The 14,215-nt window shown below is 39.7% G+C and overlaps 1 protein-coding gene across 1 annotated transcript in view; it reads right to left on the bottom strand.

The window, feature by feature from the left end:
• Window positions 1-6,380: 6,380 nt before the first annotated feature.
• Window positions 6,381-14,215, bottom strand: part of MMP7 (matrix metallopeptidase 7) — a 16,753-nt gene continuing 8,918 nt past the window's right edge. The window contains exons 4-6 of the mRNA XM_069079939.1: window positions 13,790-13,918; window positions 12,497-12,658; window positions 6,381-7,268 (exon numbers count right to left, since the gene is read on the bottom strand). Coding sequence (XP_068936040.1) covers window positions 7,255-7,268; window positions 12,497-12,658; window positions 13,790-13,918 — 305 coding nt within the window. The 3' untranslated portion in view covers window positions 6,381-7,254. The remainder of the gene's footprint in view (window positions 7,269-12,496; window positions 12,659-13,789; window positions 13,919-14,215) is intronic.

Below are 14,215 nucleotides of genomic sequence, written 5' to 3'. Positions count from 1 at the left end.
ATATATATATAAAACATATTTTTGCTATCTCCTTCCAGAGATAAAAATTCAATGCATACAAGTTCCAAAAGTTTTCTGATACTTATATTCATCAAATAAGTAATATAAATTTGTAGTGCATTTCTTTGCACACAATGAACATATGTTCCATACTTCTTTGGCCAATAAAATCTATTTTTTTACTAGCCCCAGGATCCTTTCCTAACTCTCATGGCCAAAGTTATCATGTGGAGCTTTCATGGACCTAGCATGACATATTCTGGGTAGCAACAACTGCCACCTATTGTAGGTGATGTATGGGATCAATGACAGTCTGATACACAGTTTGGTGCTGTAATGGGAATGCAAATTTGGAAGATCTTCCCTGCCCCTAGGCTAAAATGCACCTGAAGCCTGGGGAGGGAGGCTTGTTTTTCAGTAGATACTTCTTGATTGGCCAGTGAGTCAATAAGGTTGTTACATTCTCTGAGCCAGGAGAAGGCTATATAAGCCCTGATGTGTAGCTTTGTTTTGGGACTCACTTTGAGAAGTGTTCTGTGATTTGATCTGAATTCTGGGAAGCCGTTGTTGAGAGTCCCCCGGCTTTGAAAAACCCAGATGTGGAAACCCAGATGTTGACTGGGTATGGATGTAATGGTTGGACAGTTTGGAAAGCTGTCTACTTGATCTGTTAATGTCTTGATAATTCTGTCTGTATATTTTGAAGTTCGGGGTGCTGACCTTTTCCCCCTGAACAAGGTAAACGATATATGTCTGACTGATTAAAGTAAGCTTGTTAACCCATTTTGAGTTGCTTTCCTTTATCAAAGCAGATCCAAGAACCTGTATGGGCAGACACCCTGGGGAAGCCGGGGTGCTTGCTGCTACAGGTGCACAGCCTCATCTTCTGCCATTGTATCAACAATAAAATGTTTTCAGGGACTTGGGACCTGAATCAACTGGGACATTGGCAACTTGCTTTTTGGCTTGTCTTCAATGGCCATTCATTTTCTTCTCGAGTCATTAAGAAGACAACTTAAGCAAAGAAAGTTGGTTCAATGAAGTGAAATTCACATGTGCTGCTGGCATGTGATCAGGTGAAAATCCTAAACTTTCAACTGTACTTCAATCTGTTTGTAATCTAGCTGTTTGGGTCTTACATATAGATTTCAGTCCTTCCGCAAGTATAGGCATAGGTAGCATCAGTGTCATGAGACCTTCTGGATCAAATAACTATTCCTGTATCTCTTTTCCCCAACTAGTAATTTATGCTAAATTTATAGCTAATTTATTCTGTCATCCATCTCTGGCAAATAGGAACCAACCTGGCACTGGTCTAATGTAGCCTATCAGGAAGGGCAAATCTGAGAATATTACATCTATTACATGAAAAAAAACCTGTACTTTCTTGTAGTGATGACTATTTCATATTTAAAGCTTTTGCAAACCATTATTTCAATAATACATTCTGGGATTATATCAGAAATCAGATAAGGTTTACTGGGTTACAGTTGGAAGAATTCTCCTTCTTTACCTTTTGAAAAAATCAGGACAACAATTACCATTCTCCAGCCCATTAATACCCTTCCTATTGTCCATGATTTTCAGAGATAACTAGCAGTATTTTTGCAGTACTGCTGGTAGTTTCTTTCAGTACCTGGGATGCATTTTGTTAGAGACTAGTAATTTGAACTCATTCTGTTCATTGAGTTAATTTTATACTATTTTTTTTCCCACATTTCTTGGGTTTCAATTTCCTATTAACCATTTTTTGTTCTATATTTCCTTGTGATTCTCTATTGTCACTGAGATAAAATATAAAATCCCTTGTTTGGCATTGAAAGCATTCTCTACTTGGCTCCTCCCTTTATTTCCAGTCTTTTTAAACTTTACTCTCCTTTATGTACTCTATGATCCAGTGATAGTGATCTTGCTCTTCCTAGCACATAGCATTCTATGACCCAACTTTTCCTTAAATCTTGCCCATGCTGGGAATATTCTACCCCCTCACATCTGCCTCCAGAGTCTCCTGTTCTTTCAAGACTCAGATTAAACCTCCCCTTCTGCAGAAAACTCTCCTTGGTCCATAGACTCCAGGTTAAAAATCTCTGTTCTAGAGATTAAATTCCATGTATTTAGCCCATGAAAATACAGGGGCACAATCATGATTCCAAAAGACTGAGGAGGGAAGAAGGAAGGAGATGACCATTTTTTAATCACTTTCTCTGTTTCAGCCAATATTCCAAGTGCTCAGGAACATAAATATAAGCAAAAGGAAATAGAGTTTCTGATCTCAAGTATCTTAATTCTTTTTTTGTTTGTTTGCTTTTTTGGAGGGGGAAGGTAGGGCAATTGGGGTTAAGTGACTTGCCCAAGGTCACACAGCTATTTTTTTGTGTTAAGTGTCTCAGGCCAAATTTGAACTCAGGTCCTCCTGACTCCAGGGCTGGTGATCTATTCACTGTACCATCTAGCCGCCCCAGGGAGCTTAATTCTAACAGGAAGACAACACACAAAAGGGATTTTCTAGGGGAGGGAGGAAGATGATTTCAAAGTCTGGAAGCTAAGGACAGGGCTGGGAAGGGAATGAAGGCTGGCCTGGGCCCCTCCACAAAATGGAGGCTTGAGGGGGAACCTACCAGTTGGAGGAGGGGGCAGGCCTTGCAGAGGGATATTCCAGGTTGAGAAGGTCACAGCTGTGGCTGGGTGTTCCAGTGTAAGGAGACTCCAGGTTCCAGGATGAGACTGGGAAAATAAGTGGCTTTGATATCTGCAAGCTAAAGGGGGGAGTTCTGAAGTCTGGAAACCCTGGCTTCAAAACAGAATGTGCTTCCTTCCTTTCATCAGAGAGGTGATGAACTATAGGCACGACCTGTTTCCTCTACATTGGTTTGTTTTACTTTGTTGTAAGGGTGGGGTTTGTGGAGGAGTTTGTTGGGAATTGATAATGTCATCACTAAATAGTGATGCTTTAAAAAACCCCATCACTAATATAATATACATATATTACACATGTATATATAATACATACATATACATATATGTATGTGTGTATGTATGAATGTAATCCAGAATTGCCTCCATACCATAAGGCATTAAAATAGGACCTTAATAGAGGCATTGAAAAACATAAATTCTATTTTCAATAAAACAATGATATTATGCACGTGCCCAGTGTAAGAAGGAGTTCCATTTCAAAAGTTTATTCCTACTACCAACATTACTAAACTCCTTTGTCAAAGCTTGATCCTAAAATGTAGGGAGCTCAGGTTGCTTGAAGGGGTGTAAACTTTGGAGATCCCACCAAATGAAAAGTTTTGAATCTGGGATGTGGGATAAAGAGAGCATGTTCCATCTAAGTGCCATCCCTGTTAAATTCAAAATGGTACATCACTATGTTGGCTGCAGGGTAACAATTTTTTTCTCTATGACAACTCTACAGCTATCATCCAAGTTGCAGAGGGCTTATGACATGTGTTGGTAGTGGCAGTGTCCATACAAACATAATCATGGATCCTTAATCTATAGACGTAGGTTATTTGGAACTTGGAACTCAGTTTCTTATTGAAACAATGTTACACATAATGATTAGGTTCCCAGACTATCCCATAAAAACTTTGTCTGAACTATAGCTAAACTATAATGTTAATTCAAAGTCAAACTGTGAACCCCTATGAATAGAGTCACAGAAGGGCTCTGGTAGCAAAGGGGCAGTAGTTCAGCAATTGTGTGACATTTAAAAGGTGAACATTCAAAAGTTTGGGAATTTATGCATATTCTTATTTGTAAAATGGGAATAAAAATATCTATGCTCTTACCTCACAGAGTTGTTGTAAGATTCAAATGAATTCATGTGAGGGTAAGTGGGGCCTGACCAGTAGGTGTCCAGTCTTTTAAGCCAGCGCAGCCTGCTATGCCTGATGCCCACTAGCTTTGATGCTTGGGTGCCTGATTTCAGAAATGCATTATGGTAAGTAATGGAGGTCCGGCCTCCATTCCAGGTATGCACTGGTGTTTGGTAACTGCTTCCTCTATATTTACAATGTGGTGAAAGGCAGCTTTTCAATGTCTGTTGGTCAGAATAGAGAAGGGCCTACAAAGGCCCCAGTGGAGAAACTTGAGCTGTCTCCCTGGCAGCTTTTGTGTGAGTTAGAACAGCTATAAGCCCTTGGGTAGGTGGGAAGGACAGTTGGCTATGATGTCACCTCACTCAAGCTGCCATGTGGCTAGGAATGCATGACCATGCTGTTCTTTCTGTACCTAATTTTTTCCTAATTGTAAATTAAGAAGTTTTGGAGATGAAATGACCTTGTGAGCTTTGAAAGTCTGGGAAAACCAAATGAGTTTGCCAGCAGTCAAACTCAGTGAGAAATCAGAATGGAGGTGCTCCTTGTTTTCAGTGGATTGACCTGGCAGCTGGTATATCCTTCCCTGCAAGGTGGGGAATAACTTTTATATCAGCAGTGCCAAATCTGAAAGTGAACTTGGTGGTGAGAGGAATATTTGTAGCTGTAAGGACTGGGGTGGTAGAGAAAACAATGTGTCTCTGTTTTATGGGGAAGTATTTGCATTTTGCTCTTGGGGATGTGTTTGCATTTCTGTTCTTGCTATATTTTCTCAAGTCAAAAACCCTTTGTAAAAACTAATTGATGTAGTGCAAATAAAATTAATGTAGCCAAGATGGCAGAAAATTGGGAAAAAAATTTATAGACATTTTCTCAGATAATGGTCTCATATATCAAATATATAGGGAGCTTTGTCAAATTTATAAGAATATGAGTCACTCCCTAATTGATAAATGATCAAAGGGTGTGAACAGGCAGTTTTTCAATGAAGAAATCAAAACTATTGATAGCCATATGAAAAAAAATGATCTAAAATCATTATTGATTAGAGAAATGCAAATTAAAACAACTCTGAGGTATCACCCTATCAGGCTGACTAGAATGATCAAATGGTATGATAGAAAGGAAAAGCGACAGATGTTGGAGGGGATGTGGAAAAATTGGGACACTGTTGGTGGAACTGTGAACTGATCCATCCATTTTGGAGAGTAATCTGGAATTATCCCTGGAAAGCTATAAGACTGTGTATACCCTTTGACCCAGCAATACCACTATTAGGTCTGTTTCCCAAGGTGACTGGGGGGAGGGGAAGGAAAAGAACCTGTATATTCTAAAATATTCTTAACAACTCACTTTGTGGCAATAAATAACTGGAAACTGAGGGTATGTCTATCAGATGGGGAAATGGCTGAACGCTTAGGTTGTGGTGTATGATTGTGATGGAATACTACTACTATGCTATAAGAAGTGATGAACTGGTTGATTTAAAAAAAATATGGAAAGACATGCATGAAATAATGAAGAGTAAAATGAACAGTAATGAGAGAATGCTGTATGTAGTAACAGTAATGTTGTTCAAAAAACTGTGAACAACTAAGTTATTCTGAGTATTATAAATCCTCAAATCAACTATGAAGGACCTATGAAGGAAGATGTTATCTACCCAGAGAAAGAACTTATAAATAGAAGTATGTGTAGTGTGATTTTACATATGTGTATATATACACAAAATACACATCAACACATATGTATATATAATATATATGTGTGTATACACATATATTCATTTTTATATGCATATCTGTGCCAAATGGTGGCCTTCTCTAATGTGGGGTACGGAGGGAGGGAGAAAAAAAAATAAAAAGTGCATTGCAGAGGACAAAAGAAAACTCAGAAGGAAGCACAGAAAAGCAGGGTAGTTTTAAAAACAATGTGAAGTATTTATTACATAGTTTTTTTAAAAAAAGTAAACACTGTGAAATGGAGATTCATGATTTCATATTGAATTCTTTTTTTTTGTGCTCCTGTAATAGAGTTTTTTTTTGTCTTTTTGTATTTAAGTTCAAAATGAATAAAAAAATTTTAAAAAGCTAATGTTAATTGCTTGTTGAAGAGCTATCAACTGATTAAATGACACTATAGTGGTATTAACTGGCATTGACAAGTTATATTGGAACATTAACCGCTTGGTGATTGATACTGGGGGAGTATACCAGAATCAAGAATGTGACCATTTAGTCCATGAATAAATCTGGCCCTCCTCCTTCCCCTCTTTTTCGTGTCTGTTTTTTTTAAAATGCAAATTAAATAACTTAGAAACTTTTATGTAGCGCTTAGTATTCTGTTACTCTTAGTCCTCCCAGTGTATGCCTACTGGGATATCCTCACTTATTACAGTCTTGGTACTCCAGGGGCTTCCAATCATACTTCATAGGACCACGGCACTGGAAGCATAAAGGGACCTTAGAGATTATCTAATCGATCTCTGGCATGCTTCTGTGACAAACTAACAAAGAACTCCCCAAACTGGTCAGTCTGCATAAAGCTTTTGTCAGGTTTTCAGGGACAATGGCTATAAAATGAAAGCAACTGACTTTGTTTTCTACTACTACTGACTTTTCTTTTCAAAAGTTGTATGTCCATGGTGAGTTGGTAACTACTTCCGAGGAGGATCTAGATTTTTCTGGGAGAAGTAGAAGAAATATTTGGAATTCCTGCCCAGGCAGAGCTCAATATCACCACTTGGCAGATGCATATGTGGCAGAGAATTGGGTGCTCCTGTCCATTTAAGAAAGTGGGAGTAGCGCGGTAGAAAGAACATTTAGGCTAAGATTTAGCACACCCAAGGTCGATTTCTAGTTCTGCAACCAGACTGTTGTGTGATTTGGAGCAAGTCACTTGGTCAGCCAGGGCCTCAGTTGCAGGATTCTGTTCTGAGACAAACCTGCACTTGTTCTGGGCTCAAGCCAACTCATTTGTGGCTGTGTTGCTTCTGCTTTGGATATGACAAAGATGTGAGGATCTGAAGCATTTCTAACAATTATCTAGACTAACCCCAGTCTCCTCTTTTTTTTTTTTTTTTGGGAGGGGGGAAGACAGCCATTTCCCAATCACAGGACTATGTGAGAGTGAATAAAAATGAGACCCATCATCCCTGATAATTTGGGGAGGCTTTGGCTCAGCTTCTTAGTGCACTTTATTCCTAGTAGGCCCTTAATGAATATTTGCTGAATAAAATCAATGAATCACCTAAATAAAACATTGTGCTTTCATGTCTTAGTTCTTGATTTCCACGTAAAGTCATTCATTTAAAAAAGCATTTCAGTTGTTATAGGATTTCATGATAAAATAAAAACATTTTGATAGAGCAGGAGTGTAGTAGAGTCTGTTAAATGTGTATTTTTCTGTAAAGTTTGTAATTGTTCTGAAATTATCTTCTCTTTCCTGTTGAGAAAACAGAACATTATGACATTGTGTATAACACAGAGAAAAAAAACCCACCAGGATAAAAACTAAGAGTTTGTCAGACCAGGTAGGCCTGTGGTTCATCCAGTCCAGTGCTGGGTATCTGGTAACAGCATAAACACATGCTTTTTGAAAGGCCTGTCTACCCAGTCACCTATTCCTACACACTTATGTCCCAGCAGAAAATTGGCAATTTGGCCATTTCTAACAATTTGGAACAGAAGCCTTGGGAGTAGGTAGTAGAGGGAAAGGTCCTGACTCGAAACTCTTTTTTTTTTTTTAAAGCAATCGGGGTTAAGTAACTTGCTCAAGGTTACATGGCCAGTTATTTCTGGGTGTGGTGCTGAGTATCTGAGCCCAGATTTGATCCCTAGGTCATCCTGACACTGGGACTGGTGCTCTTACTCACTGAACCACCTGGCTGCCCCTAAGCAATTGGTGTTAAGTAACTTGCTCAAGGTTACAAGGCCAGGTGTTTCTGGGTGTGGTGCTAAGTATCAAAGCCCGGATTCGATCCCCAGGTCGTCCCGACACTGGGGCTGGTGCTCTTACTCACTGAGCCACCTGGCCGCCCCTAAGCAATTGGGGTTAAGTAACTTGCTCAAGGTTACAAGGCCAGGTGTTTCTGGGTGGGTGCTAAGTGTCTGAGCCTGGGATTCGATTTCCAGGTCATCCCGACACTGGAGCCGGTGCTCTTACTTGCTGTGCTACCTGGCCGCCCCACTGACTTGAAACTCTTAAATTCCAACTTAATCGGATTTATGATTTCACTGATTTAGATGCTCTTTCCAATAATTCTGATTGCAAATTATCTATACCTCTCCATTCCACATGACTTTTGTCCATAGCCATTCATGATAGGGCATTCACCCAATGTGCTAGAGGAACCAGCCCTGCTGAATTTTCTATAGTAGTTGGACAGAGAACAGTTGGGATATAGGTATAAGGTATAGGTAGGCACAGTTATTTTCACCTCCTGTTTTAGGTCTCTTTCTACTCCAGTCTCTCCTCTACTCAGCTCTCAAGCTGATCTTTCTAAAAAGCTGTTTGGGAGGCAGCTGGGTGGCATAGTGAGTAGAGCGCCAGCCCTGGAGTTGGGAGGACCCCAGATTGGTTCCGGCCTCAGACACTTAACACCCACACCCACTCTCCCCCCCCCCCCCCCACACAAACTGGCCGTGTAACCTTGGGTAAGTTACTTAACCCCAATTGCTTTAAAAAAAAAAAAGCTGTTTGAACATTTGTTGTTTACTTGTGTCTGTCTCTTCATGACCCCATTTGGGGTTTTCTTGGCAAAGATACTAGAGTGGTTTGTCATTTCCTTCTCCAACTCATTTTACATATGAGGAAACTGAGGTAAACAGGGTTAAGTGACTTTACCCATGGTCACATAGCTAGTAAGTGTCTGAGGCCAGATTTGAACTCAGGAAGACAAATCTTTCTGGCTTCAGGCCTGGTGCTCTATCTACTGTACCATCTAGCTGCCCCTTGCTTGAATCACATCCCTATTCCACAAAATCCAGTGGCTTCCTATTGCTTCCAGGAACAACTATAAAGCTTTCTGCTTGGCTATTAAACCCTGCACAATCTGTTCCCTGCCCTTCCTCCCCTTTTCAGTCACCTGTATCTTACTTCCTTCTACATATTCTGCCATCCAAGAACATTGACCTCCTCATTGTTCTCCACCATGACACTGCATCTTCTAACTATGGACATTTTCACAGGCTGTCCCCCATGTCTGGACTAACTCTTCCTCCTCATCTCTGCCTCTTTACTTCCTAGGCTTCCTTCAAATCTCAGCTAGACTCTCACCTTCTGCTAGAAGCCTCTCCCCATCCTCTTTAATCCTATGCCTTCCTTATGAGACTACTCCAGTTTATTCAGCCTCTATCCTGTTTGCACATAGCTGCATGCAAGTGGTCTCCTTATCCTTCTGTGAGTTCCTTGAGCTCAAGAACTGGTTTTTGGGCTTTCTTTGCATCCGCAGCTCTTGGCACAATACCTGGGGCATAATAAGCACTTAACTATTGCTTTCTTGCTCGTCAGGTACCTCACAGGCTAGTAGAGGAATATAGGTCTGCCATAAGCACAATACAAGCTAAGGCAATGTAGTACAGTAGAATAAGATCTGGATGAACACTCAGAAGGTCTGAGTTCAGGTCGCACCTCTAATACTTGCTAGTTGTATGACCTTGGGGAAATTACTTAATCTAAGTCATAATTTCCTCCTTTTCAAAGTGAGGTTGCTTGCCTTCATTTTCTAGGAAATTTCTAGAATGTGTGTATTTTTTTCTGTTGCTCCTATTTTTTGTTGTTATTATTATTAGCACCTAGAAAGGGAAGGGCTGATTATTAAGAGATAGAATGGATTTATCTAGACTAACCCCAGTCTCCTCTTTTTTTTTTTTTGAGGGGGAAAGACAAGGCAATTGGGGTTAAATGACTTGCCCAAGGTCACACTGCTAGTAAGTGTATCAAGTGTTTGAGACTGGATTTGAATTCAGGTCCTCCTGACTCCAGGGTCAGTGCTCTATTCACTGCACTGACTAGCTGCCCCTAACCTCAGTCCGCTTTTTGACAGAATAATCAAACTACTACATCTAAAGAGCCAGCTACATGATTCAGTGGATCGAGTCAGAACTGAAACCAGGAAGAACTGAGTTCAAATCTTGATTCAGATGTGTGCTAACTATATAGGCCTAGGCAAGTCTCTTAACCTTTGTCTACCTCAGTTTCCTTATCTGTAAAATACAAATAATAATAGAACCTACCTCTCAGGATTGAGAAGATCAAATGAAATCACATTAGTGAAGTGCTTTATAAACCTTAAGGCATTATGTAAATTCTAGTGATTCTTATGTTATTATTACTATATCAGAGGAATGTTATAAACATGGTATAATAATATTTGAGCAAAACATTTGAAGAGACATAGGGTAGGAGATACTGTAGTAAACTGTGGTAAATTTGTAGATGCTTGAATCATTGAACCCAGTGATGCATGGATGTCAACTTGAAGGGAATTGTCTAGTGGACATTCTCACATACCTTTTCTTATTTTATTTAAACTGTCCACCAGTGACTTGGAGGTGAAGCCTAGGTGGCATGCTTTTCAACTTGCTAATGTCACAAAGCAGGGAGGGATAACTAACGCTTTGGACAATAGTGCCAGAATTAGAAGAATCATGCTAGGCGAAGTTGAATCTCCTAGGATGAGATTTAATGGAGATACCAGTAGAGTTCTTCATTTGGTTTTTAAAAAATCAGTCTCTGCCTTCTGGATCCACTAATGAGGAGGTTAACTAAATGTGCCAGAAGAAAGGGAGCATTCCACAAAGCTTGCCATAAACTTGATGGATCCAGATTTGGAACCAAGGCTGGGTGTGATGGCAGTTAGCCAACTATACTTTAGTCACTGTATAAATTCTGGGCATTCCGATTATGAGAATATGTGCACAGAGAGAAAAGAGGATAATTGCTCGTAATCAGAGGGAATGCAAATCTTGTCATGGATTATTACATCTAATTAAATTGGAACCAAAGAAGTGGTTTCAGAAGCATAAATAAGGTGGACAAGGCAAGGCTAAGCAATAGTTTGTGTGGAAAACATCTGGGAGATTTAGTGGGCTATAATAAACTCAATGGGGACAGCTAGGTCAAGTAGTGGAGAGAATGTTGGGTCTGGAGGCAGGAAGATTCATCTTCCTGAGTTCAAATCTGGACTCAGACACTTACTAGCTGTGTGACCCTGGGCAAGTCGCTTAACCTTGTTTGCCTCACTTTCCTCATATGTAAAATCAGCTGAAGAAAGAAATGACAAATGACTCCAATATCTCTGCCAAGAAAACTCCAAATGGAGTCATGAAGAGTTAGACATAACTGAACAACAGCTGAACACCACCACCACCAACAAGGTCAATATGATTCAATGGGACAACATAGTTATCAAAAGAGAGAAGGTTATTTTAGGCTAGAATAAGGAAGGTTAAATTCTGCTGTATTCTACTCTGGTTAGGACATTTTGAAATTGTACTAAGTTTTGGATGCTACATTTTAGGGAGAATGTTGACATGTTGAAGCATATCCAGAGGAGGGTGATCAGGAGGGTGAGTGACCTCCAGAACATGCCATGTGAGGACTGGTGGAAGGAACTGGGGATATTTAACATGGAGGAAAGAAGAATTGATGGTTATATCTGGAGAACTGTCAAGGCTTGTTTAGCTTGGCTTCAGAGGGCCAAAGACCAGGAATAATGGGGAAAAGATTATAGAGAGATAGATTTAAGTGTGATGGAATGAAAAGCTTCCTAACAGTTGGAGCTGTCTATAATTGGAATTGGCTTCCATGGGAGGCCTAGGAAGGTGGAGGCTAGAAGAGCACTTGGGGATTTATTTCTTCTGCATGTGTGGGTGGGACTAGGTGGCTTTCAGGTAGTTTCAAACTGTTAGTCAGTTGGTCAGCTACCATTTTTTAAGTGCCCACTATCTGGCACTGTGCTAAGTGCAGGGGGCAAAAAACAGTGCCAGAGCTCAAAGATCCCACAGTTTAATGGGGGAGACATCATTGAAACAGTTATGTAAGAACAACTTATACACAAGATAAATTAGAAATAATCTGCGAAGGAAGGCATTCAGATTAAAGAGGACAGAGAAAGAAGGTGGGATTTTGGCTGAGACTTGAATAAAGCCAGGAAAGTGAGGAGATGGAGATGAGGAAGAAGAACATTCTAGAGACGTAGAATAGCCAGTGAAAATGCCTGGAGTCAGAAAAGGAGTGTTGTGTGTAGGGAAGAGCAAGGAGGCCTTGTTCTTGGATCACAGAGTGCACAGAGGAAAAGGACTGGAAAGGTAGAAAGTTTCCCTGAGTTTCTGTGAAAATTACATTACTTACAGGGTTGTGAGCAAAATTCTATGTAAAGGTGAGTTATTATTGATTTCATCAATGAGATGTTTTAATCTCATTAAATGATCAAAACACTTGTTTATTAAGCATTTGGAATCAATCGCTTGAGGTAAAAGAAAATGGATTTTTTAGGTTATAAATATAAATATACAGTCTCAATGACTAAAAGAAAACACTCCCAGGTTGTAGTGCTTACTTTCCAAGTGGATACCTATTTCTCAGCTTTTCCTCTTCAAGCCCGATGGGGAAATTGGTCTAAAATCCTGACAAATGTGAAAATTTGTGTTGAAAATCCTGAACCTTACCATAAAGGTTTTGAATTCCTCTGATATCATCCTGTGAAAGCCTGAAGTCCTTTGGATTTTGGAAGCTATAAGTAGGGTACATCACAGCCTCAGGGTCAGAAGAATGACCTAGTCCCAAGGAATGCCCAAGTTCATGAGCAGCAACAAATAAAAAGTTAATTCCTACAATAAAAGAAGGAATATTAAATGATTACAAAATCATTATTATTGCAATTATGGCATTATGTTAAATAATTACAATTCAAGAATTTCTCAAAATATAATTCTCAGTTATTTTTAGTATAGATACATATTTTTAAATTTTTATATAGAGCTTGAGGCTATATTTGGAGGGAGAGTGGGGTTGAGTGGGAGCTGTGGCAAGCATTATTTGGGTTTTTTGCCTTTTGTCACTAACCCTGTTTGTCTCACTTTCCTCTTTTGTAAAGTGAGCTGGAGAAGGAAATGACAAACCACTCCAGTATCTTTGACAAGAAAATCCCAAATGGGATCATGAAGAGCCTGAAATGACTGAAAAATGACTAAACAATGACAACAAGTTGATTTATTTCTCATATAGTCTTGTTTCAGGAAACTAGAAATAAAAAGTTTAAGTTGGTTGAGTAATCCAGGACATTCAATTTGGTAACTGAACTGCCTGAATAAACTCCAGTCAACTTCTAAGAAAGACATTCAAATAAAAATAAAAATTTACTTCTCTCCTTTCAAGATGTGAGCCCATCAGATTGCAAGATTAAATCAGAACTGGGACTGCTTTGTATTTGTCTGGCAGTTGACTACTTGATATACAGGAACACCTGAACAGGGGGCAGGTTGGGGAAAGTGAACAGCAGCTCTATATTTTCTCCTGAATTGGGTTTATATAGTGAAGTTTCATTGGCTTTCACTACTTTGAAGTGCTATGACTTCCTAGACCACGTCAAACCTAAAGTTCCTGCTACTAAGCTTGCTTCTTATTTGTTACATGTTAGAGCCCCCTCCCACCCCATCTAGGAGAGGGTGAGCACCTTGAGGACAAGAGACTGTACCATTCTTTTCTCTTTGTATCTCCCAGTACTTTGCCCAGTTCCTGACCCATTGTAGGCACTTAATTGACTGTAAAACTGAATAGGGTGTATGATAATACCTCTTTCCCACCCCCTTATAAGTCATAGTGTAAATGAGGAAGCTTAAAGTTATTAGTATCACAATTTTCTCATTTTTCAGACTTAAATGGCACATGCTGGGTACCCAGTGAGACATTTTGCCTTCAGATTTTCTACTTTGCGTAGGAAGGAAGATGAAAATCATTACCTAATGTTCTGCCATCACTCCATTGTTCATCCTTATCAAAGTGAGCATCTCCTCCTAATCCTGGTCCTGGTGCAAATGCGTGAGCCAGAACTCCTCCTGGTCCATCAAATGGATTGAAGTCCCCATGAACTAAGGAAAAAAAAAAACATCAATAGTCATTGGTCTGCCTAAGAAGACAGGAATTAGTATTAAACTATGTTGTTGCTGTTGTTTTTATCTATGGAAATATTCCAATGATTGAATCTATAGAGCTAGAGACTCAGACATGGTGTGGTGGAGTAGGCAGTGATCTTAAAGCCTGAAGACTGGAGACAGCCTTGTCAAATTGGATGATCCCTAGGTCTGAGACTCAGTTCCTTCATCTGTAAAATAGGTAGCTAAATCAGATCAGTTTTAGGGCCTCCTCCAGTTCTAGATCTATGATTC

The sequence above is a fragment of the Petaurus breviceps genome, unplaced genomic scaffold (assembly GCF_028583685.1).
Source record: "Petaurus breviceps papuanus isolate PSGF00001 unplaced genomic scaffold, PetGlider_PUasm1.0 91133, whole genome shotgun sequence".
In the NCBI taxonomy this organism is placed as follows: Eukaryota; Metazoa; Chordata; class Mammalia; order Diprotodontia; family Petauridae; genus Petaurus; species Petaurus breviceps.
The sequence above is the reverse complement of the archived record's forward strand: the minus strand, read 5'-3'. Positions and strand labels throughout refer to the sequence as shown.